General features: G+C 36.8%; 2 protein-coding genes across 5 annotated transcripts in view; one reads left to right on the top strand and one right to left on the bottom strand.

The window, feature by feature from the left end:
• Positions 1 to 10,059, top strand: part of arhgap17b (Rho GTPase activating protein 17b) — a 35,988-nt gene extending 25,929 nt beyond the window's left edge. The window contains exons 17-21 of one of the 4 annotated variants that reach the window (XM_084132168.1): positions 287 to 523; positions 2,063 to 2,202; positions 2,430 to 2,846; positions 7,337 to 7,383; positions 8,409 to 10,059. In XM_084132168.1, coding sequence (XP_083988294.1) covers positions 287 to 523; positions 2,063 to 2,202; positions 2,430 to 2,846; positions 7,337 to 7,344 — 802 coding nt within the window. In that variant the 3' untranslated portion in view covers positions 7,345 to 7,383; positions 8,409 to 10,059. The remainder of the gene's footprint in view (positions 1 to 286; positions 524 to 2,062; positions 2,203 to 2,429; positions 2,847 to 7,336; positions 7,384 to 8,408) is intronic. The other 3 variants (XM_084132170.1, XM_084132167.1, XM_084132169.1) reach the window with 3 other exon arrangements.
• Positions 10,060 to 10,145: 86 nt separating this feature from the next.
• slc5a11 (solute carrier family 5 member 11) lies at positions 10,146 to 20,739 on the bottom strand. Its single transcript, XM_084132189.1, has 14 exons — positions 20,710 to 20,739; positions 19,990 to 20,094; positions 19,821 to 19,880; positions 18,732 to 18,836; positions 18,551 to 18,656; positions 16,894 to 16,974; positions 16,595 to 16,800; positions 15,832 to 15,967; positions 15,619 to 15,726; positions 15,371 to 15,521; positions 13,730 to 13,898; positions 11,929 to 12,144; positions 11,654 to 11,792; positions 10,146 to 10,872 (listed from the first exon to the last, which is right to left on the bottom strand). Exons 1-14 carry the CDS (start codon positions 20,722 to 20,724, stop codon positions 10,649 to 10,651), a joined length of 1,821 nt encoding a protein of 606 aa, XP_083988315.1. The 5' UTR covers positions 20,725 to 20,739; the 3' UTR covers positions 10,146 to 10,648.
• Positions 20,740 to 22,358: the final 1,619 nt, after the last annotated feature.

Here is a 22,358-nt window from a genome sequence, read left to right as displayed (position 1 = left end):
ATTCAAATGACTTACTCATAGTCCTACTTAAAACCTCCTGACAAAACTATGCAACTTATATGTATAATGAATTAATTTGATATACTTTTGAAAAATGAATGTTGAAAATGCGCTAAATTCTAAAAACAATTTAAAATCTCAACCATTCCCAATATCTCTCTCTGGTTGCTGTCCCAGTGGTCAGGTGGTGGTCCTGTCCTTCTCCTCCTTCCCTTCTGTGGAGACTAATACCCCACTGTCCCTCTCTAGTGTGAGTGTTTCATACTGTCTCCCCTCTTCCCTGTAGCCCTGCTAACAAACAGCCGGAAATCATCCCTCGTAAAGCTGGCACAATATATAAAAAGCAGCACTCCACGCCTAACTTCCAGCCCCCTCTCCCTCCCATTGACGCCGGGGGGGTTCCCGTGTTTGAGCCCTCCCCTCAGTCGCCCAGTGGCAGGGGTCTGGAGGCTGGGCAGGCGGGAGCTGTGGTGTCTCAGATGCAGCAGCCTTTAGTTCAGCAGAACCCTGCTGCGGAGAACAGGTAAGGATTGGTGCGACCGTAAAGTCCCTCTACCTCACCATGCCATCCGCTTCCAGATGTCAGGAGCCGCCCGCCAAAATCTGTGTGTTGTGTGCACACGCTGACTTGATTATTGCTTCAAAACGCTGCTTTAAAAACAATCGAATTGCCATCAATTGGGTACAATCACAGAAGAAGGTTTGCAAACATTTCAAGATACCTGGGTTGGCAATAATCAAATGCCGTCATTTGTTTCTGTGTCATGCACATTGACTCTTTGTGAAATTCTCATGTTTCTTTATTTTAAGCGCTTTTAAAAATACAGCTATAAACTATTAGTCTGGCTATCACCAGATCAAGCTCAGTCTTGTAAGATTGAACATTGGTCTGGAGAGTCTGCTCTGTATTTTCTCCTGCACAAGAGGCGTGATCAACGGGCATAGTTCAAATGACTCTGTACGCAATTGGATAGTCCTTCAACCAATCAGACCAACGATCCGGGTGACGTACTTTGCAGAGCGACGCGAAAACTCCAGGCAGGAAATGTGTAACCAAACGTGTTGATCAGCGGTTTGCAGAAGCAGCAATGGAATCGAGCGATTTTTGCAGGTTGTGCAAAAAAAACATGAAAGTGAGTGGTATTTACACCCACTCGAGCGATTTGTTTGCTAAAAAGAAGCCATTGAGCATCGTCGAGAGGTTAAAAGGAATTGGATTGGATTAAACCCACCAATAGCGTGCCAGGTGGATAAGCCAGTTTGTGATTAGTCCCTGCTAATTTGTAACGGAAGCAGGATAGAATAAACCATCACACTTGTACCCTTGGTCAAGACATTTTACCCTGGATTTATCCTGACAGTGTCGTCGCGAAAATACATAAGCTGAATGAAGGGTTTCTAAACTGGGATGAAGAGGTTACAAGGGGGGTCTGTTCCAAGAAAAATAGTGTTCAATCATTCAATGAAAAGAATTAAAAATATATAAACAGCAATAAAAAATTAAGTATTATGTCATTTATTTTATTCAGTTATTTTTTTATTCTGCTTTCTAAAGAAATCATGTGATTAATCAGTTATTATTGGTTATAATTTATTATTGTTTCCCCCCAATATTTTATCCATAATACTTTTAAAAGAAGAGTTCCCCCAACCTATATTGATTTTTAAATAGGAAGGATTCAAACAAACGCCTCTCAAAATGCAAGTCAAGGATGATTCTTCAAACGATCATGCTGTCACAGTATTTCATCCTGGTCAGGGCAAAAATCCTTCTAGTCTTTCTCTCCATATCTTTTCTGTAGAATATTCTCTGTTGCTCGAGTTTGTGTGTCCTGCCTTGCCTTTCTCAATTGCTTATTCTTTCTATAGTGGAAAAGATGCACTGCATGCAGAAAAAAAACACTTCTAATTACACTAACAGTTTTTCTTTATGGCATCAGTATTAACTTTTCCGTGCAAGTCATTAACTCAACTTGGACCACTACATGTTAATTCCCTGCATGTTAACTGATCTGTAATGTAATCCCATGATATGAGTTCCCTGCTTTTCTTCCTTCCCCAGTAACATGACCCGAGAACCTGCGACCACACCTCCAGCCGTGAGGAACGGACCGGGAGGTTCGAGTGGGACACCCTCTCCGCTGAATGTGGGGACCCCTACCTCAGGTCCCAAGGGCCCCAGTCCGTTCATGGTGCGCAGAGGTGAGTCTTAATCGCCCTTACCCCAGATGGCAAATGTTTTGATCACGACGTGGCCTTCTTCAGCGACGAGGTCATGTTGTGAGCGAAACATTTCCCATTTCTCAGTTAAGCTGTGGCTTTTACCTCACATTTGCTTTATTTCACCTTAATAGTGTGTGGAAAGTAATTCAAATGAACTAAAATGCATGTTGTTATTGTTAACAAAATCTGTCATTTCTTTGTTTCAGGTACAAAGAAACAAGCACCTGCACCTCCCAAACAGACCACGTCTGCCACACCTCAGAGCGTAAAGACGGCTCCTAACCAGCCCACGCCAGGCCAGCCCTCTGTCCCGAGCATCGCACCCCGTCGCAACAACCAGACCCCCATCCAGGCCCCCAGTCACCCTCCTCCTCAACCTCCTCCCCAGCCTTCTCTCCAGAGCACTGAAGAACCAGACCCGTCCCCTCCCAGAACCCCCACCCCACCCGGTACACCGCCCCACGACAGCTCCCAGACCCCCCTTACTACCTACCCCTCCGGCTCCCTGCCACGCCCCAGACCCACCCCTCGCACGCGCCCCAAACCCTCCGGCCCGCCACCACCCCAACCAACGAGCGACGGGGCCAATGGTGTCTGTGTTTCTGGATCCAAGATCATCTCGGGTAAGAATAGGCACTTTTATTTTTGGAACTATATCAAATATCTGCTTTTCGATCTGTATTATTATTATTATTATTATTATTATTATTATTATTATTATTATTTGTGTTTACTAAGGCATGGTTTATTATTGCTCATACTTGAAGTTAGTTGAACAAACGTATTAAAAGCATTCAGCTTTGGAGTTTGATGGAAATTAATGAAAAACAACAACATTGTGACATTTTTCCACAGGCTGGCAAATAATAATAATAATAATTAATAATAATAATAATAATAAATAACAATGGAAATACTTAAATTATTTTATAAATAATATCTATTTTTTATAATTAAGAATTTGAATTCATTATATTTAAATATAAAAATTTAATTTAGTGTTTTATATATTTTTATTCAGTTTTATTTATATTAAATATGACAAAAATGCTGTACATTGTATAGCTAATATAATTATAATAAATAATAATTGAAATAATAAAATACATTTATGAATAAAAATAGTAAATTATTTTATTTTTTATTTATAAAATGATTATTTCATTTTATTCCTAGAAAATAAAAGCCCAGCATATGACCAAATATTGTACATCGTGTAGCTAATATAATTATAATAAATAGTAATGAAAATAATTACTTTTATAAATAAAAATAATCAACTATTTAATTTTTTTAAAAAAAAAAGGTTATTTCATTTTATTTCTAGAAAATAAAAGCCCAGCATATGACCAAAATATTGTACATCGTATAGCTAATTTAATTATAATAAATAGTAATGAAAATAAATAATAAATAATTTCATTCTATATTATATATGTACCAGAGATAACTTTATCCTTTTCCTGAGGGCAAATACACACGACTATAAAACAACATTTTTTCAACATGTCTGTGCAAGTGTTATGGGAATGTCAAGCGATGATGATGCCGCTTACTCACTTTATGACATCTCAATCAGCTACAACTAAAGTGTGTATAAAACCACAGGTGTCCAGTGTCCGTATATAATGGCCCTCATTAAAAGCTCATTATTGGGCAGGAAGCCCAACGCTAGCCCCTGCCAAACAGCTGCCCTGAGGGCTTCCCTCCATTAGGATCGTTTCACATGACGAAAGAACTTCGTCTTCAGATGACAGTGTCCATGCCAGGTCATTATAGACGAGAGCTGCAGTTTTTAAACAACCCCAGATCCAGAGTTAACAAGCTGTACAGAGTGTTCAACAGTACATACAGCAGTGGTCTTTAATACAGGCCAAAACATCTTTGTTTTATGCGTTATATACCGTATAGTTGTGGCTAGTTTATATTTAATATTTACATTTAAATATGCAATGCAAAGGTTGCGGAATTATTTGAATGTTCCGTGTTAAATAGAAGTTAAACTCTATAGACAGCATCCATGGCATGTAGAAAATAATATAAAATATTAATAAAATGAAATATAAAACATCGGTAAAAATGGAAAATGGAAGTTTCTAAAGTCAGTTATTAAAGATATTCTAGATTCTCGTTCATTTCTGCTGCTTGAGGAATGTCAGAATGATTTTCTGTGATGATCAACAGAATGTCAGATGTTGTTGATTGAGCTTAACTTGTGCTGACCATTAAACATTCCTTTAATGTCACGTGATCGAATATTTTACATATGAATCTCAGATGATCTGTTCTTCTGTTCATCTTCCTGACACAGAACATTTCTGAAAATCAAACACAATTGTATCCAAAGAAATCAAAGCAGGACAGGGAGAAAGAATCTTGAGTCTTTAATTTAAAAGAAGAGTTCTGTTCCTTTAAAACGGAATGTTCCGTGACAGTTAATGATCATCATTCATCATGCCTTCAGCTCCTTAATTATCCATCTATTTCAGCTCATGGCTGAACACAAATCTTTCGTTTTTTGTGTTTCATAATGATATTTACTGAACCCTCTTTCAGTCACACACACACACATCTCCTTATCTGGATTTCACATTTATCCCTTATAACAACAGATGTCATCATTGGCCTCTCTGTAGGATGCGTCGTGTGTAATAATCTTAGTCGTAAGTTTGGGTCAGTGAAACCACATGCTGCGATAGATGAACCGTTTCCAGTGGTTGTGGAAATATCAGCAGCTGCCCAGAGTCTTTCACAGTTTGGCGTGAGATTCAGGATCTCCTGGTTTACTGCACTGCTTCTGCTGCCACGTTCACGGCGGACGCTTCGATGACATTCCCACCAGCGTGAATCACGCATCAGCACTGTTTAAAGAAATCACCACTTCTAGTGTTTAATGACACACTTTCTGATGGTTCTTCGGCATCAGACCTTCATCCGAAAAGTCAACATGAAGTCAAAATGCAGCCTGTTTACTCTCCTAATACATGTTCCTGGTCTTAATTAGCACGTTGCACTACAGGTCAAAAGTTTGGATTTTTTATAGGATTTTATCTACTCATCAAGGCAAAATAGAGAAAAAACAGCAATATGGTGATATTACCATTTAAAAGAACTGTTTTCTGTATTAATATACTTTAAAAATGTCATTTATTCCTGTGATGGTAAAGCTGTATTTTCAGCATTATTACTCCTTCGGTGTCATGTGATCATTTAGAAATCATTCTAATATGATGATTTGATGCTTAAGAAACATATTATCAATGTTGAAAACAGTTGTGCTGCTTAAATTGCTGTTTGGGGTAAGATTTTTTTTCTTTTAAAAATGTTATACTTTTATTCAGCAGGGATGCACCAAATTGCTCAAAAGTGACAGTAAAGACATTTATAATGTTACAAAATATTTCTATTTCAAATAAAGGCTGTTTATTGAACTTTCTCTTCATTAAAGAATCCTGACCGAATGTATAACGGTTTCCACAAAAATATGACTATTTTCTATGGTTTCTGCCTCAGAATAAAACATTTTAAAAGATAATTTGCCATTTTTTATCTCACAATGAGCAACTCTTGAGCATCAAACCATCATATTAGAATGATTTCTGAAGGATCATGTGACACTGAAGACTGGAGTAATGATGCTGAAAATACAGCTTTGACATCACAGGAATAAATTAGATTTTCAAAATATATTCAAATAGAAAATAGTTTCTGTAAATTGTAATAATATTTCACAATATTGCTGTTTTTACTGTATTTTAATGTGCATTCCGTGTCGGAATGTCTATTTTCGCTTTGGTCTGTGTGATCCTCGACACCACGGGTTGCCAGTTGGTGGAAAACACGGCATAAAAACAAACTGGGTCAGAGATCACAGATTCCACCGGACCTATAAACTCTCGGCATCCATCTAAACATCTCTTTAAACTACGGAAGAGGATTAGGGCCAAGCAATAATAAAAAAATAAAACCATCTTGAGATTAAAGTCGTCATAATGCAAGATTAAACTCGTTAAATTTCAAGAAAAAAAGTCGAAATACAATCTTGAGAATAAACTCATTAAATATCCAGAATAAAGTCGTTGTGTTTCGAGAAAAAACTTGTTAAATTTCGAGAAAAAAGTCGACATACAATCTTGAGAATAAACATTACATTTCGAGAATAAAGTCGTTGTGTTTCGAGAAAAAACGTGTTAAATTTCGAGAAAAAAAGTCGAAGTAATCGTGAGAATAAACTCATTAAATTTCGAGAATAAAGTCGTGTTTCGAGAAATGAACACTGATTGAATGCGTTATTCTCTACATTTCATTTCGACTTTTTTTCTCGAAACACAATGACTTTATTCTCGAAACTTAATGAGTTTATTCTCACGATTACTTCGACTTTTTTTCTCAAAATTTAACGAGTTTTTTCTCGAAACACAATGACTTTATTCTCAAGATTGTATTTCGACTTTTTTCTCAAAATTTAACGAGTTTTTTCTCGAAAAACAACGACTTTATTCTCAAGATTGTATTTCGACTTTTTTCTCGAAATTTAACGAGTTTTTTCTCGAAACACAACGACTTTATTCTCGATATTTAATGAGTTTATTCTCAAGATTGTATTTCGACTTTTTTTTCTCGAAATTTAACGAGTTTAATCGCAAGATGGTTTTATTTTTTTATTATTGCTTGGCCCTAATCCTCTTCCGTAATATACGGAGCGTATTAAACCGCGGATAAAACAACTCCTCAACTTGCCTGCCTTTCCATTGTTCATTGTGCTCGCGTGTCCTCAATCTGGCAACCTGCGTTGAATCTGAGGATATTGTGAATTTGCACTGCAGTACCCATTTCAACCACTAGCTGGCAATATTACACTCTGCACCTGTATTTATTCCAAACTTTTGAAGTGTACAGTATATGAGCAACTTTACATAATCCACTTATTTTGACAGAAGTAAAATGAGTTGCAGACCCATTCATGTTGACTTTAAAAGGTCACTAGATTGTGATTGATTGTGTTTATGGAAGTTCACAGCCATCTGAATGATGATTGGCTTCACTTTGCTGGTGGTTGGTCATCATCAGTGATTGACTTTGAACATGTTGTGACGTTGTTGCACTGTTACAGATGTGTGATCTTCTGCCTGTGAGGTGTGGTTTGAGTGACAGGCGATGGTAAGAACTCTGGGTGTATCCGTCGATGTTTTCTGAGCTCAGTCTGTGTGTCTGAATGCTTTCTGCACAGCAGCAGCCGTCCTGGTGGCTGTTTAACCCGACTAACAGCAAGTTAATGCATGACAACCTGCCTAACCAGTGTGCCAGCACATGCTTTCTGCAACTAAACATGAACCTCGGCTGCTTCTGCAGGGTGAATGTTAACTGTGCCATAGATAATGTTATTTAACATTATTGAAGTTTTTTGTTTGGGGTCAGTTTTATTTGTTTTTCTGCTGAAAGAAATAATTTTTATTTAAAGTACAGGACATATTTAATTGATCAAAATTGACTTAACTCTTTGTAATGCAAGAATACAAAAGATTTATGTTTCAAATAAATGCTTCTAAATTCTTTTGAACCTTCTATTCATCAAAGAATCCTGAAAAAATGTATTGAATATAACTTCAAATATATTAAATATAACTTTTCAACATTGATAATAAAAATAAATGTTTCTTGAGCAGCAAATCAGCATAGCAGAAGATCATGTGACACTGAAGACTGGAGTAATGATGCTGAAAATTCAGCTTTGATCACAGGAATAAATTACAGTTTAACATATATTCAAATAAAATAAAAGTTATTTTAGATAGTAATAATATTTCAGTTTCTACAGTTTTTTTGTTCTTACTGACCCCAAACTTGTGAACAGTAGTGTATATTTGATCATGTTTGGATATTAAAGATGTATAACATTTAGTATTGTAGTTGGTTAAATATAAATGGGCTGTATCACAACTAAAAACATTATTTTCATGACGTTATCATTCAATAAAATAATATTAATATTGATGTTAGTGATTATAACATGCATTTTGACATCCAAAATACATTCAAGTGCTTCTTTGTTCAATTATACATTCTTGGTTTCACAAATATTGCTTATTTTCCCTGAAGGGCAGGTTTTATGAAATTTAGTTTTGGTGGAAAGATGCTAAAATATTTTCTTTTAAAAACTTAAACTATGCATTATGATTGCACAGATGGAGATGGAGAGGAGAAATCTTTTACGGGACCAGGGCTGGATCTTGTCCCGGAGCTTGAGGATGAATCTGTGGAAAAACTCTCAGAGGATGAACACCAATCAGAAAACACCGCCCTGTGAGGTGGGCGGAGTCAAGTCTTCACACAGCCAATCGAAAGCTATGTTCGTAATGGAATACTAGCATACTGCACCGTATATTCCTACCGTTTTTAAGGATGTGAACGTATCCGACATGAAACAAACATTGTCACATGACCTCTTTATATACCGGTTACCTCATGAATAAATAGTTAAGCATTCTTCAAGTAAAACATGTCTTAACTTTTGGAAGCGTGATCAAATAATGAGTCATAACAGTTCTAGTCCAAACGACACTGGAAATGGAAGGTCAAGTTGACGCATTGCATTATGGGATACAGCACCCAGCACAGTGTGCATATATAGTAGGTCATCTGGGTATATTCTAAGCATACAGAAAGTATGCAAAGTATACATACAGTAAAAGTAGTATAGTAGTATGCTATTCCGAACATAGCCACTTAACCTTTAGCCCCTGCAGAAACAGTCCCACTTACACAAAATACATGAAACAAAAACAGTCTAGAGGCTTCCTGGAGTCCCTCTGTCCTCACAATGCTGGCTCATTGTAACCGTAAGCCGGGAAGAAATCAGTACGCACATATTAACATGCTCTACGATCTTGATTTCATTCGCAAATGGCATAAATCTGATTTGGGTTCAAATATCAAATATGAATGTCTTTGAGTTTTGTGTAACAAGCGACATATATGTGCAAATCACTGAGTTTGTGTGGCTGATCTTCCACACTTCACTTCATGTTTATGTTGGTTATCATGGTGAATGTCATTTATTCAAATGTATTTTAATTGTTCCTTTTCTCTTTTAATACTTGAGTGAAAAAAAGAAATAGAAAATTTGGATTGAAATGAGGTTGACGCAATGAAAAATAATGATTATACAGATACAATTCATTTGATACGTGTGATTTGTATTTTTAAGTATTTGTCCTGGGGTGCAATACTGACTGTATTATGGCATTATAGTCAGTTTTCTATTAGTTTATTTGTTTTAAAAAAAAAAGGTAATTGTGTTTCACAAGGTGGTTTTTTTAGTGGAGGATACCAATATCAATTTATCAGATTCATCTACCCACAGTTTTTGATCCACTAAAATAAACCCTGCACATATTATGAAATAGTTCATTGTCAAAATGACCAAAGACGCTCTTTAAAAAGATCCTGTGTCAGAGCTTTAGGGGTTTGTTTCATCATGTTGTATGCAATGCACAAACAGCACTGACAACATTAATGTGAACGAGTGAATGAAAGGATTTATGGATCTGTCAAGCTCAGGAACCGTCAGCTAGAAAGCCAAAAGTCATTCCTTTATGCATTTTATTTCTGTTGTTATGTTCTCTTTAATGTGCTTTCTTAATTGTACATATTGATTTTTTTTTTCTTCTGTTTATCCCCCTTTTGTATATCTGTGTGCACATTTCCTGCCTCTGAATTCTTGTTCTTCACATTCTTCAGTGCCTCAGATGAACAAATGTTGTAAAAATTCATTTTTTCCAACACACACTTTTTTCTGATTATATATCTAATAAAATGCTTGATTACAGAAGCAAATTTGATCTCAAAAGTTGTTTTTTAAACACTGTTTAATTTACAGAAACATCGAAGGACAAAATAGTTTACATATTAGTTAAAGCTAGGGTAGGCAATGTTTTTCATAAACACTTTTCGTTATACTGGTTGAAACTCTCTTCACATCCTGATAGCAATCAATAATAGAAGTGGTCTAAATATTAAATGTGGTAGATTAATGTACATCCAATCATTGCTTTGAGACATGAGGTAATTTAACGGCGTCTCTTGTGATGCTGTGCAGACTCTGCTCTGACCCAGACAGCAACATAGATCCGGGCCACATCTGGTACATGTGGATTCCAGGCGTACCGGATGTGGGCCGGATCTGGGCGACACTATGGCGTGGCTTTGGAGACGCTCTGAAGGGAGGGTGGGATCTCATGCTTTCAAAGCTAGCCTCTCAGAAATTGCCTACCCTACCTTTAAACTGTAATTTAATGTCTTTATCAAACAAGTAAAAACTGATTGCTAAATAAATAAGCATACCGGTCATTTATTAATTACATACTCAGTGAAGATTTACTTTAACAGCAGTCACACTAAACAATCCATGATAAAGGACAAGTGACTATGCCCAGTAGGCGATGAGAAACACAGCCAATGACATACAGACGATGAGGTTGGCGTTTACCAGGTGTCTCATACAGGGATCTTCCTCGAGGGAACACATCGGAGTCTCTGGAGGAGGAGACATGGGCTTCTCTTCTTTCTGCTTCTCCATTCCACAGATCCAGAACAGAGCAGATTTGAGTTTAGAGGAACCCGCTTCACTGGACACAGACCTACAGGAGTCTGGGGAGAAACACAGCACTCAGAATTACATGTCAGATTCAAACTAAACATTTCTGAAGTGTGACCTGCATGAATATACATGATGTATTGTGCATTTTATATTGCCTGCCAAATGCATTTAGACACTTGCATTGCCCCCAAAAAATGGCCCATGCCATTTGTTTGCAGATGCCACTTTTGTGATTTCTATGTAATGCAATGACATTCAAATATTAAGTGTTTTTTGGAGTTAAAAGAATGACAAAAAGTAAAAAATTATGAAATAGAAAGTTAACAGACAAAAAGTTAAAACTATGACATAAAAGTCTAAATTATGACATAATTATGAGATAAAGTTAAAATTATGACAAATTAGATTGTCGAAATTGACACAAATGACTTCTCAAATTTATGACTTAGTATGTCATAATTATAACATATTATGATTTAACGAGATTAAGTTCAGATATTAAGTGTGATGTCAATGTTTTTTGGTGTCATATGCTTATATTTCATGGTCAAATTTTTCATATTACTCGGATTTTTGTTATTTCCTCCCCTCATTTAAACACTTAAATTATCAAATGACTTTGTCTCCCTCTTCTGGATAACTGGACTATTAAAGTCAAAAAATAAATAAAAAAAGCATAAAACTTAAGAATAAATCAGGATAAACTTGACAATTTACAACACCTTGGCAAACCATTGCATGTATGTATTATGTATCCTAAAGCATACTGAGACTTCTCTGTCCCTGTTTAATTTAAATCACAAAATAATGCATGTGAACTGGAAAAAGTACCTTCTTTCATTTGATAGGCATCATTTTCCATGTCTTTTGTGTTCTGTGTAGCGCCTTCGATCGTGTAGAGATCTGAAGCCACAACCTCTTCGCTTTCTTTCACAGGATCAAAGCGTGTATACCACGTCAAACGACTGATCTGCAAAATAACAAACCCTTTTTAACGGACGTGTGTGTGTTTTCTCAAGGTTTATGAAAAGACATTTCTGAGTACAAAGTATGTTTTTTGTGAAATTGCAAACTGTGTGTGTGTGTGTGTGTGTGTGTGTGTTTACCTGCTCTGGTTTGGGCTTCTCTGTAGCCAGACTAACACACACCACCACGATGAGTGTGAGGAGAGTGAGGATGATGGAGAAGTACAGGAAGTGAATATATTTGATGATGTCAGGCCTGGTGTCGCTCTCATAGCACAGCGGTGTAGGATAGACGAAATCCAGGATCATCCTTATACAGCCCACCAACATGCCCACTATCAGACCCCAGAATGCACCCTACACCAACGTCACAGGAGAAAAGAAATCAGTTCATGTGTTTATAATTCATTGATAATATATATTAATAAAATACCTCAGAAACTAATTAGGAATGCACTGTATATAAAGTGCTGTATGAGTGTGTGACCTTATAAAGTTCATATACTAGACAAAGAGTACATTATGGAGGTTAAAAGATCAATAATAACATAAGTAGAAATTATGAGACACTAAGTGAAAATTATGAGATAAAAAGTTGACATTATGACATGCTGTCATAATTATAGGATAAAAAGTCATAATTATGAGATAAGTTGACATGACAAAGTAGAAATTATGAGATAGAGAGTCTAAATTGTGACTCATAATTATGAGATTAAAAAGTTGACATTGTGAAAATGTAATTATGAGATGAAAAAGTTGACGACATGCTGTCATAATTCTAAGATAAAAGCAGAAATTACGAGATAAAGAGTCTAAATTGTGAGTCATAATTATGAGATTAAAAAGTCGACATTGTGACAGTGTTGTAATTATGAGATAAGTTCATTATGAGATAAAAAGTTAATGACATGCTGTCATAATTATAAGATAAAAGCAGAAATTATGAAATAAAGAGTCTAAATTGTGACAGTGTCAATGTCAACTTTTTAATCTCATAATTATAACAATGTCATAATTATGAGATAACAGACCAGGCTTAAGATAGTTCCAGACTAAAATGCATGTTTGAGCTGTTTTAACTGAAAGAGACTTGAACTGACAAATCTTAAAATATGTCACTGCCATTGTTTTGTCTCAAGATTCACAGCAGTTTTATGTTGTTGTTTTTTTCAAAAGGTACATTTGTCCTATTTGAACTAAGGCCTAGTCCTGGCTTAATCTAAACCCTGTCTGTGAAACCAGGCCAAAAAGTCATAATTATGACAAAAAGTCAAAATTATGACAGTCGATTATGAGATGATGAAAATGAAAATTGAAATTATGAGACAAGTCAATTGAAAAAATGAATGTCAGACTTTTTGTCATTTCGCTTTTATAATTATGATTTAGTATGTCATAATTTTAACCATAATTATAACCTTTAACTACATTTATGATTTTCCAAAGCTTTTTTTTTTTTTTTTTTGGCAGAAATGGGCTTCCATATTACACATTACATAGTATAAGTTCATAGTGTATAGTAGGTCATTTGAGACACAACTACCATCTATATGAGTGAGTCATTATATATTCATTCACTGAACCGACTGTTCAAACATTGATTAATTCAGGAACTCACTCCTGTCTGTTGCGCAGCACAACACTTCTGCTGTAGCTTCGCTTTTGAACTATTTTTGTTGGTGGAGCAAAAATAGACAAAGCATACGGCAAAATTACGGTCTTTAATACCTCACACTATCAATCGTGTTGTTGGTCTTGATATCCACTGTGACTTCTATGGCAAAACAGCCAACAGTGCTTGTGATATTACTTTATTTTTAATTTAACCCATGATATGAGTGTGAATTTACATAAATTACTAATGAATACGTTTAAAAATTTGATGAAAACATTAAAAAGGAAGAAAAAAACCCATTTCAGTGCTTGATCGGTTTTGTACCTTCTCATTGGTCCGTTTCCAGAAGCATCCCGCAAGGAAGACGACCGTTATGGGGGGCTGCAGGTACATACTGATGGATTGGATGTAGATGAAGAGCTGCCCACCCTGACTGGCCTGAACTAGAGGAATCCACAGCACTGACACCACCACTAACACCAACACAAACACTCTTTGACATGGAAACACACATACACAGTAGTTGAAACAGCTGACTTTACCAGAGAGCTAAATATAAGTATTTGTATAATGACAATACTAGATTAATTTGCCAAAAGCAAAAGCTCGACCAAAAGAGAATGGGCTTTATGCACAGCTGCGCTACTTCCTGAACTTCAGCCAGCTCCTTTGTTTCCTGTCTGCCATTATTGGACAAACTGATTAATCCAGGTGTGTCTGATTATTGTAACTGAGGTCAGGCACACCTGGATTAATCAGTTTGTCCAATAATGGCAGACAGGAAACAAAGAGCTGGCTGAAGTTCAGGAAGTAGTGCTGCTGTGCATAAAGCCCATTTTACAGGTTAACAGCTTCTAACTATCCAGTGGGCCACCAACATTATAAGACATTAATATTTGGTTTAATTTAAGTTCTGTTCAATATCAATTTGACAAAGAATACCGACACAGCTGACATTGGTTTTAAGTTGTGTTATTAACTCTTTTCCCGCCATTGACAGAAACTTCCGGCTTTCCGTGTTTTCACTGTTATACGGTAGGGGGCGCTATTACGCATCTTCTGAAAGAGTACAGAATCAGAATCTCCTGATAAAAACACAATATGTAAGCAGAAGCATATGTAAAATAACGTGATCATCAATATTAAACAGCATATATATCAAAACCACGTAGTGCTACTGAATGAAATGTCATCGTCGACCCAGGACTAGGTACTGTGAAGCTTTTGGGGGTGTTGATGGATCTACTCCTATATCGTTCTGAATCTGATCCAGACGTAGTCTTTGACAAAAATACAATTTCTCAGCTTTTTGCTCAAAATGTTGCTTTTTTTTAATGAAACCTACCCACATTTAAGTGTTGATAAAAAAGAATGCATTAAGCTAGAATAAAAGTTTTTTGTTTGTATGTTTAAAAGTAGAGGCACTATTATTTTGATATATTGCATGTTCAGATATTCATAGATCATGTTCAGATCATTCATTCTGGGGGCCATGTAACTTGTGAAGATGAAAAAACTTTTTTTTAAAATGCTGTCAGTGAAAGAGTTAAGGGACTAAAATTCAACGACTGATGTCAAACACAGACAGTCATGAGGTATGTTAATCAAAACCAAATGTCTGCCAAATATCATAATGTTAACGTCCACACAACATTCAATTATAATATCAGTAGATGCTGATATTTCATTGGCGTCAAGCCAACGTTGGGTTTGGCATCAACACAATTTTCATTTCTAAACAAAATTTTAAAAAAGGTCCAATGTTGGAGGTTGACGTCAAGCCAACGTTGGGTTTTTACATCAACCCAATTTTCAATTTCAACCAAATTTTAATGACTGTCTAATATTGGAGTCTTTCTGACGGCCAATTACTTTTAAATACAAATAGGCTCTTTACAGGCTGAAGAAATTGATGAATTTGCCTTTAAACTCTAATGTATGTAAACCAGCTTGTTGATGTCACACCTCCCCACAATCATGAGCTCCCACTCGGAGGCAGTGCGGCGGATGTTTCTCCACAGGTCCATGGTGAAAATGGTGCTGGAACTGTTGAATATGGAGGTCAAAGAGGACATGAGAGCAGCCAACATCACAGCCATCATTAAACCCCTCAAACCTGGACAAACACACAAGAAAAATTAGTCTCAGCCAGCAGATCTAGAAACTAAAAAACAACCAACATACGTAAAGAAATCAAAGAATCTCAGTGATACCTGCGGGAAGGAGCTCCATCACCAATTTAGCATAAGCAATGTCCGAGCAGCCCACAGGATTCCCACAAACCTGTTTACACACATCTGGGTCTCCACAGCCCACCTCGTCTACAGTTTTCATACACGCACACACACACACGTTAATATGCATTTCAATACAACAAACTGTACATTTAGAGGCCTTAAACTTTGGTGTTTGTTTCAGTGGTGCACCTGGGTAAAGTATCCTGCTGATCATGCCTGGAATCACCATCATGAAGAAGGGCAGAACTTTGAGGTAAGCGGCGAGCAGAGATCCTCCTTTAGCATGCAGAATGTTCTTGGAAGCAAGCGAACGCTGCACTATCACCTGCACACAGGAACAACAACAAAATATAATCAACAATCTAAATATAAGCAATAATCAACAGCAGCAGCAGCAGCAGCAGCAATCTACAACAGCAATAATCAGCATCAGCATCAGCAATCTACAACAATAGCAATAATCAGCATCAGCAGCAGCAATAATCTATAACACCAGCAATAATCAACAACAGCAGCAGAGTTGTCATGATAAAAATATTATGTTTGGAAGGTATGTTGTTGCTAGGCAGTTGCTAAGATCTTATGAATGACTACAAGGTGGTTGCTAAAGAAGAGTTCTAAAGGGTTGTTCTAAACTAGATATAAACTAGTTTAGAACTAGTCTAGAATGACCCCTGTGAAAAAGAAGTATGCTTTAGCTACATTTAAAAGTATTGTGCACATTCAATATGACTGCACTAAGTGCACTAGAGTATACAAGAGTAGCTAGATAGAAAGAACTAGAACTTCTAGACAGATCAAGAACTTCAGTCTAGCAATCTAGAACTGGATCTAGACCTTCTAATCTAAAGTAAGAAGTTAGAGATAGATCAATATAAATATATAGAAGCCATCATACCCATCATGGGTAATGTGTCTTAAACAAGTTCAATCAACACTGCTGGTCGCTCACCTGGTCAGAACACCAGTACCACATGGAGGGCATGGACATGCCCAAGATTACTCCCGGCCACGGCAGGTCAGAGGTCACAGGGTGACGGAATATGTGAAAGGCATCATCACGAGGGATTCCGCAGGTGGTGTTGGGCACTCGGATGGAGGGAATAGCTTGAGGGTACTTGTCCAGGACAGCCTGAAATCCCCCAACCTCTGCAAAACCTGACATCAAAAAAAATTTATACAAAAAAGAGTATATTATTATTGCATAGAAGCTTCAAAATTTCCATGAACATTATTGTCGCAGTCACTCACTGAAGCCCATGAGGATCAAGGCTCCGACCACCATGATGACAGTCTGAACCGCATCGGTGTAGATCACCGCTGCCAGACCACCTGTGAACAATCAGTCAAGATATGGTTTAGAAGATTACAAGACTTCCTCATTTCTAGGATTAAAGGGCCGTTCACAACAAGATAGATAACCAGAACTAGTGATGGCCACTTTTGAAACACTTCTTCATGAATCTTCGAAACGTTTGCTAATCAATTGTTTAGGACCAGTGATTCAGAGCATGTTTCAAACTGCCAAAGCCACATGATTTCAGTATATGAGGCTTTGTTAAGTCGTAACTATTTCGAAACCTTTTGAGATGTAGCTAGACAGAACTAGAACATCATTCTATGTAGTTAGAACTTGAACTCTAGGTATATAGACCTTCTAAAGCGAGAAGTTAGAGATAGATCTAAAACTTAAACCTACTTAGACAGACCTATAATTTCTTACTGGATGGATTGATAGATACTAGAACATCAATATAGATAGATAGTCCATATACAGTAATATAGATAAGAGGATAGTTTTGAAATGTCGATCTCTGTGAACCCATGAACCAGTGTTTATAGTTTTTATCTGATTTCAGATCAGTTTGATAAATTTGTCAACATTTAATGACACATTTATATAATAAAAAACTAAAAGTTTTGATTTACCAAACCCTCCATAAACCAAACAAAACAAGTCCTACAATTGAATAAAATAGCATATTATACACTACAGACACTTCATATTCCATGGTATCAGACGATTTGAGACTACACTTTCAATAAAACATTTGCAATTGGTTTGTAAAAGGTGTTTTTATGCATGTTTGGGCTGAGTTTTCATCGCAATGCATTTATACCTTTCTGGGGTGCGTTTCCCAAGGTGAACTATGGTCGCAAACCATAGTTCACTTCCTCGTTACCAACACAATTCAACAGAACTTGCGACCATAGTTTACTGCATCACCATTGTGTGGCATTTCGAGCTCTTCGAAACAGTAAATCAGTTTGAAAAGAAACTGGTTCAACATTTGAAGTTTCGAAAAGCTTCGTTTCTCCTATAACTTACTATAAATAATCATTCTTACTATCAATAATCAACCAATTCCATTAGAATAGAGATATCCAAACCATATCGCTAACTACATGAGGGAACGATATCGTTGGTATCGTTTTCAGAACCGATGAGCGATAAAAACTCTGACAGCCAATCAGAATCCAACTAATTTAAAGAGATTAAAAGGGATTGTTCACCCAAAAACGAAAATCATCCCATAATTTACTCACCCTCAAGCCATCCTAGGTGTATATGACTTCTTTTGAAGCCCAAAAAAGCACATCCATCCATCATAAAAGTAATCCATACGGCTCCAGGGGGTCAATAAAGGCCTTCTGAAGTGAAACGATGCGCTTGTATAAGAAAAATATCCATATTTATAACTTAATAAATTATAATCACTGGCTTCCGGCAACTGCCGTACGCGAGTCGAGTTCTGGCAGAAGAGTGACCTCTGACCTTTCAGAAGGCCTTTATTAACACCCTTTAAAGCGGCAGATGGCGTCTTTATGTTGTCGTGCTTTGGTGTGGACGCTAACACCGTTATGGTTCTTGGTGTGAACAGCCTTCAAGAGTAACAAAATATCTGACCTGCGATGGTGTACAGAGCCGTAATGCCGAGAAGCAGAACCACAGCGAGGTAGATGTTCCACTGCAGAGCCTGCTGGATGAACACAGCTCCTGCATACATGTCCACCTGCACACAGACACTCAGGCAGATCTATTCAAAGCTGATTACCAAGTCAGAGTCAAGTTTATTTATCATACTTACTGATATTTTGGTGAAGATGTAGATGAATAGATATAAAACACAAAGAAATAACTGTATTCTTATGCCACCAAATCTTTTCTGTAAATACTCAGGCATTGTTGTGACCTGAAAAGAAATGGAAAATAATCCTAATTTACATCATTTGTATTTAATTCACACTAATTGCAAAAACAATTAGATAAAGACAGTTGTATGTGGGTGGGTGTGTGTGTGTGCGTGTGTGTACTTGTACAACTGTCTTTGTGAGGACCAGTTTGAGTTTTAGACCATTGGAGTGAGGACAAAGAGAGTAAAGTGAGGACATTTTGGCCGGTCCTCATTTTCTGAGACCCCTTTAAAGGCCTGTTTGAGGGTCAAGACTTAGTTTTAGGGACAAGGTTATAATTAGGTTAAGGGTAGGTTTAGGGTTCGGGTTCGGGTTCGGGTTAAGCACTTAGTTTTGATGGGTAAGGTTAGGGTAAGCGGCTAGAGATTGCATTGTGTCAATGAATGTCCTCATAAAGATAGATGTACAAGAATTTGTGTGCGTGTGTATACACTTCAGTCCAAAAGTTTGGGGTCAGTAAATACGTTTAAAGACATTATTCAGTACGGATGCATTAAATTGGTCAAAAGTGTCAATAAAGGCATTAACAATTAATGTTACAAAAGATTTCAGTTTTAAATAACTATGTTCAAAGAATCATCATAGTTTCCACAAAAAATATGAAGCGGCACAGCTGTTTTTAACATTGATAATGTTTCTTAAGCATCAAATCATCATAAAAGAATGATTTCTGAAGGATCATGTGACACTGAAGACTGGTGAATGCTGAAAATTTAGCTTTGATCACAGGAATAAATTACATTTTAAAATACATTCAAATAGAAAACAGTTATTTTAAATGGTAATAATATTTCACAATACTGTTTTTACGGTATTGTTGATCAAATAAATGCAGCCCTGGTGAGCAGAAGAGACTTCTTCAAAACATGAAAAAATTTTTACCGACCCCAAACGTTTTACGGTTTTAAATTGAAAAAAACATCCAATCTGTTGCTTGAGATCTAAATGTATGTAATACTGTATCAAATCTGTTGTTTTCTCACCCTTGATGCAATATAGATGGGTAAAAACAGCCAGCCCAAGAGCAGCACCATCAGCATGCCCTGCAAATGAACATGAGACATTCACTTTTTCCATAATGCACTCTATAATGTGGTATATTCAGCAAATCAATGTACTCTCTATCTCTTAAATTGTATATTGTGTGCTCACGTTCCATTCATAAGCAGTGGCACCGATACCAGCAGCCGCCCCAGAGCCTGCGAGCCCAATGAAGTGCCCACTGCCCACATTACTGGCAAACAGAGAGGCGCCCACCTGCACATGATAGAAGATGGAAAAGATGTGAGCTGGAAATTACATTTGATCTGTGAGGGGCCGTTTACACCACAACTAAACAGAAAACTTTTTATGTGTTTTTTGGCCGTTCATTTATACGACAATTGCGTTTTGAAAACCTGAAAGTCAAAAAACACAAACTTCTGAAAGTGCAAGTTTTTGAAAATGATACATTTATCGTCACCGTGTAAACTTGTAAACTAAAAGAATTTGTGAAAATGGTGACGTCATGTGCATTACATGTTCACTCTATAGACGCGTAGTGTTACTTTACAAAGTGACATCGCCAACTACTGGCCTGGAATGAATAATACAGCCGTTTCAAAAAAAGCGAAGAACATTTTCCCAATTTTTTTGTACATTGTGGTCGTGTAAACGAACCCCTACTACAGGCTCAAATTCGATTTCAATACTAGATTTATTTTTATCTAACAAAAAAGTATTTTATAACATGAATCTCTCCAGATTCATGCCTAATTTTCATGAATATAATGTTCCTAAAAATATTAATTTTTTAATGCAAAATGTAATAGCTTGTTATTTTGTTTGTTTGTTGATGTTTTCTTTTGGAGACACCATCACTTTTTTACTCACCGGCCACCAAGTCATGGTTTTTCCGGCAAGAAAATATCCATCCACTGTGCTCCTCTTGGTCTTCCACATGGACTGTTGGATGAGCAAAGGTTATAAATATGCCATATACAAGATGGTAAGCCATAAATGCGATAAGTAACACATTTACTGGAGTAACATTTTGTCACTGTGAAATGATATATTTTAGTTGTTTCAGTAAACTTACCCACAAGCCCACAGCCAGAACCAAGAGGAAGTAGATAACAAGCACTACTATATCTGTGGTGGCCAGGGTGGTCGGCGGAGATGTGACCTCAGCGGTGGGGGAAGGGGACACATTGGGATGCTCGGTGGCAGCCATGAGGTCAAAGGTCAAGTTTCTCAGGTGTGTCACTTTTAAACAACAGATGGTGGATAATCTCCCTCACATACACACATTCAATGGAATGATGTCCAGACGTGACTTTATGTCTTTACTGATTATACATTATCTAGCCTGTATTCGCATGTTAATGCTTTTTCTGACGTTTAATAAGATACCAGGTATGTTACCACAGAGGAATGTCAAATGTTTTTTTCTACAGAATATAAAACTAAAAAGTTAACTTATAAGAAAGGACCACAGGGCAAATATTTCATAAAACTCACTTCATAAAGCACAAATAGAGACAGCATTATACTGCAGAACTCACATTTTCTGATTTCACTTCAGATCCAAATTTGATAAAGAACCCATACAAAAGACCATGTTTCCTAACCGATGTGATTTAATGCATGGATTTAATTGGTTTTACTCTCAAAAGAAGAGAGAAATACTGTAAATGCAAATATGCATACATCAGCCAGCATTTTTCAGGTTTCATTAAGGTGTAGAATTTGGTGGTATTATGTTTGCATTAAAAGAGTTCCCACACATTTTGACCAATGAATTTTTATGAACATTACAGTTCATAATATTGAAAAAGGAAAGATAAATTAGATTGCAGTTACCCATACTAATCAATATCCAAGTATTTATACTAAATAACAACATATGTATATATTATACTGGATTTAGACAGTTTTACTCTCAATAGAAAAGTAAACATGCAACTGACAACAGCCTGAATTAAACCTGAAAACATCTAGAAATACTGAAGCCTGATAACACCATTGTAACACAACCACCAATGACGTTCAAGTGCACAAAATTGGCACTTATGAAGCCATCAGAGAATAACTGTAGCTGGACACCACTTTTCAGCGTAGAAAAAATGATAATAAAGCGGCGAATCTCTGCGCTTATGAAGTAGCAGAACTGAGGCTGAACTGTGCCGTTCAGGCGACCCCTCCGGCCTCTGAGCGAAGTGATTGGGAAGCAGTGGATCTCGCTGTTTAAAGGCCCCTGTAGTCAATCATTTTAACCCTTAAAACTATTTGATCACCAAAATTACATATTTAAAAAAAAATTCCTCAAAAAAAATTCTTCATGCCTTAAAATAGCTTGAATGTAAAGCCCAATTTATACTTTTGCGTCGAACTCACGCCGTGGCTACGTCATAGGCTGTGTTGCCTACGACATACCTTGACGTGCACCTCTCCAAAAATGTAATAACGCGTCAATTCTACGTGGACCGCAAGCATGTGATTGGTCTGCTAGAACCCCTCCCTCGGGTTTCACATGCACCCAT

This window comes from Abramis brama (assembly GCF_963993115.1).
Source record: "Abramis brama genome assembly, chromosome: 1".
NCBI classification, from domain to species: Eukaryota; Metazoa; Chordata; class Actinopteri; order Cypriniformes; family Leuciscidae; genus Abramis; species Abramis brama.
Note: the sequence above shows the minus strand (reverse complement) of the source record. Positions and strands in the feature narration are given on the sequence as shown.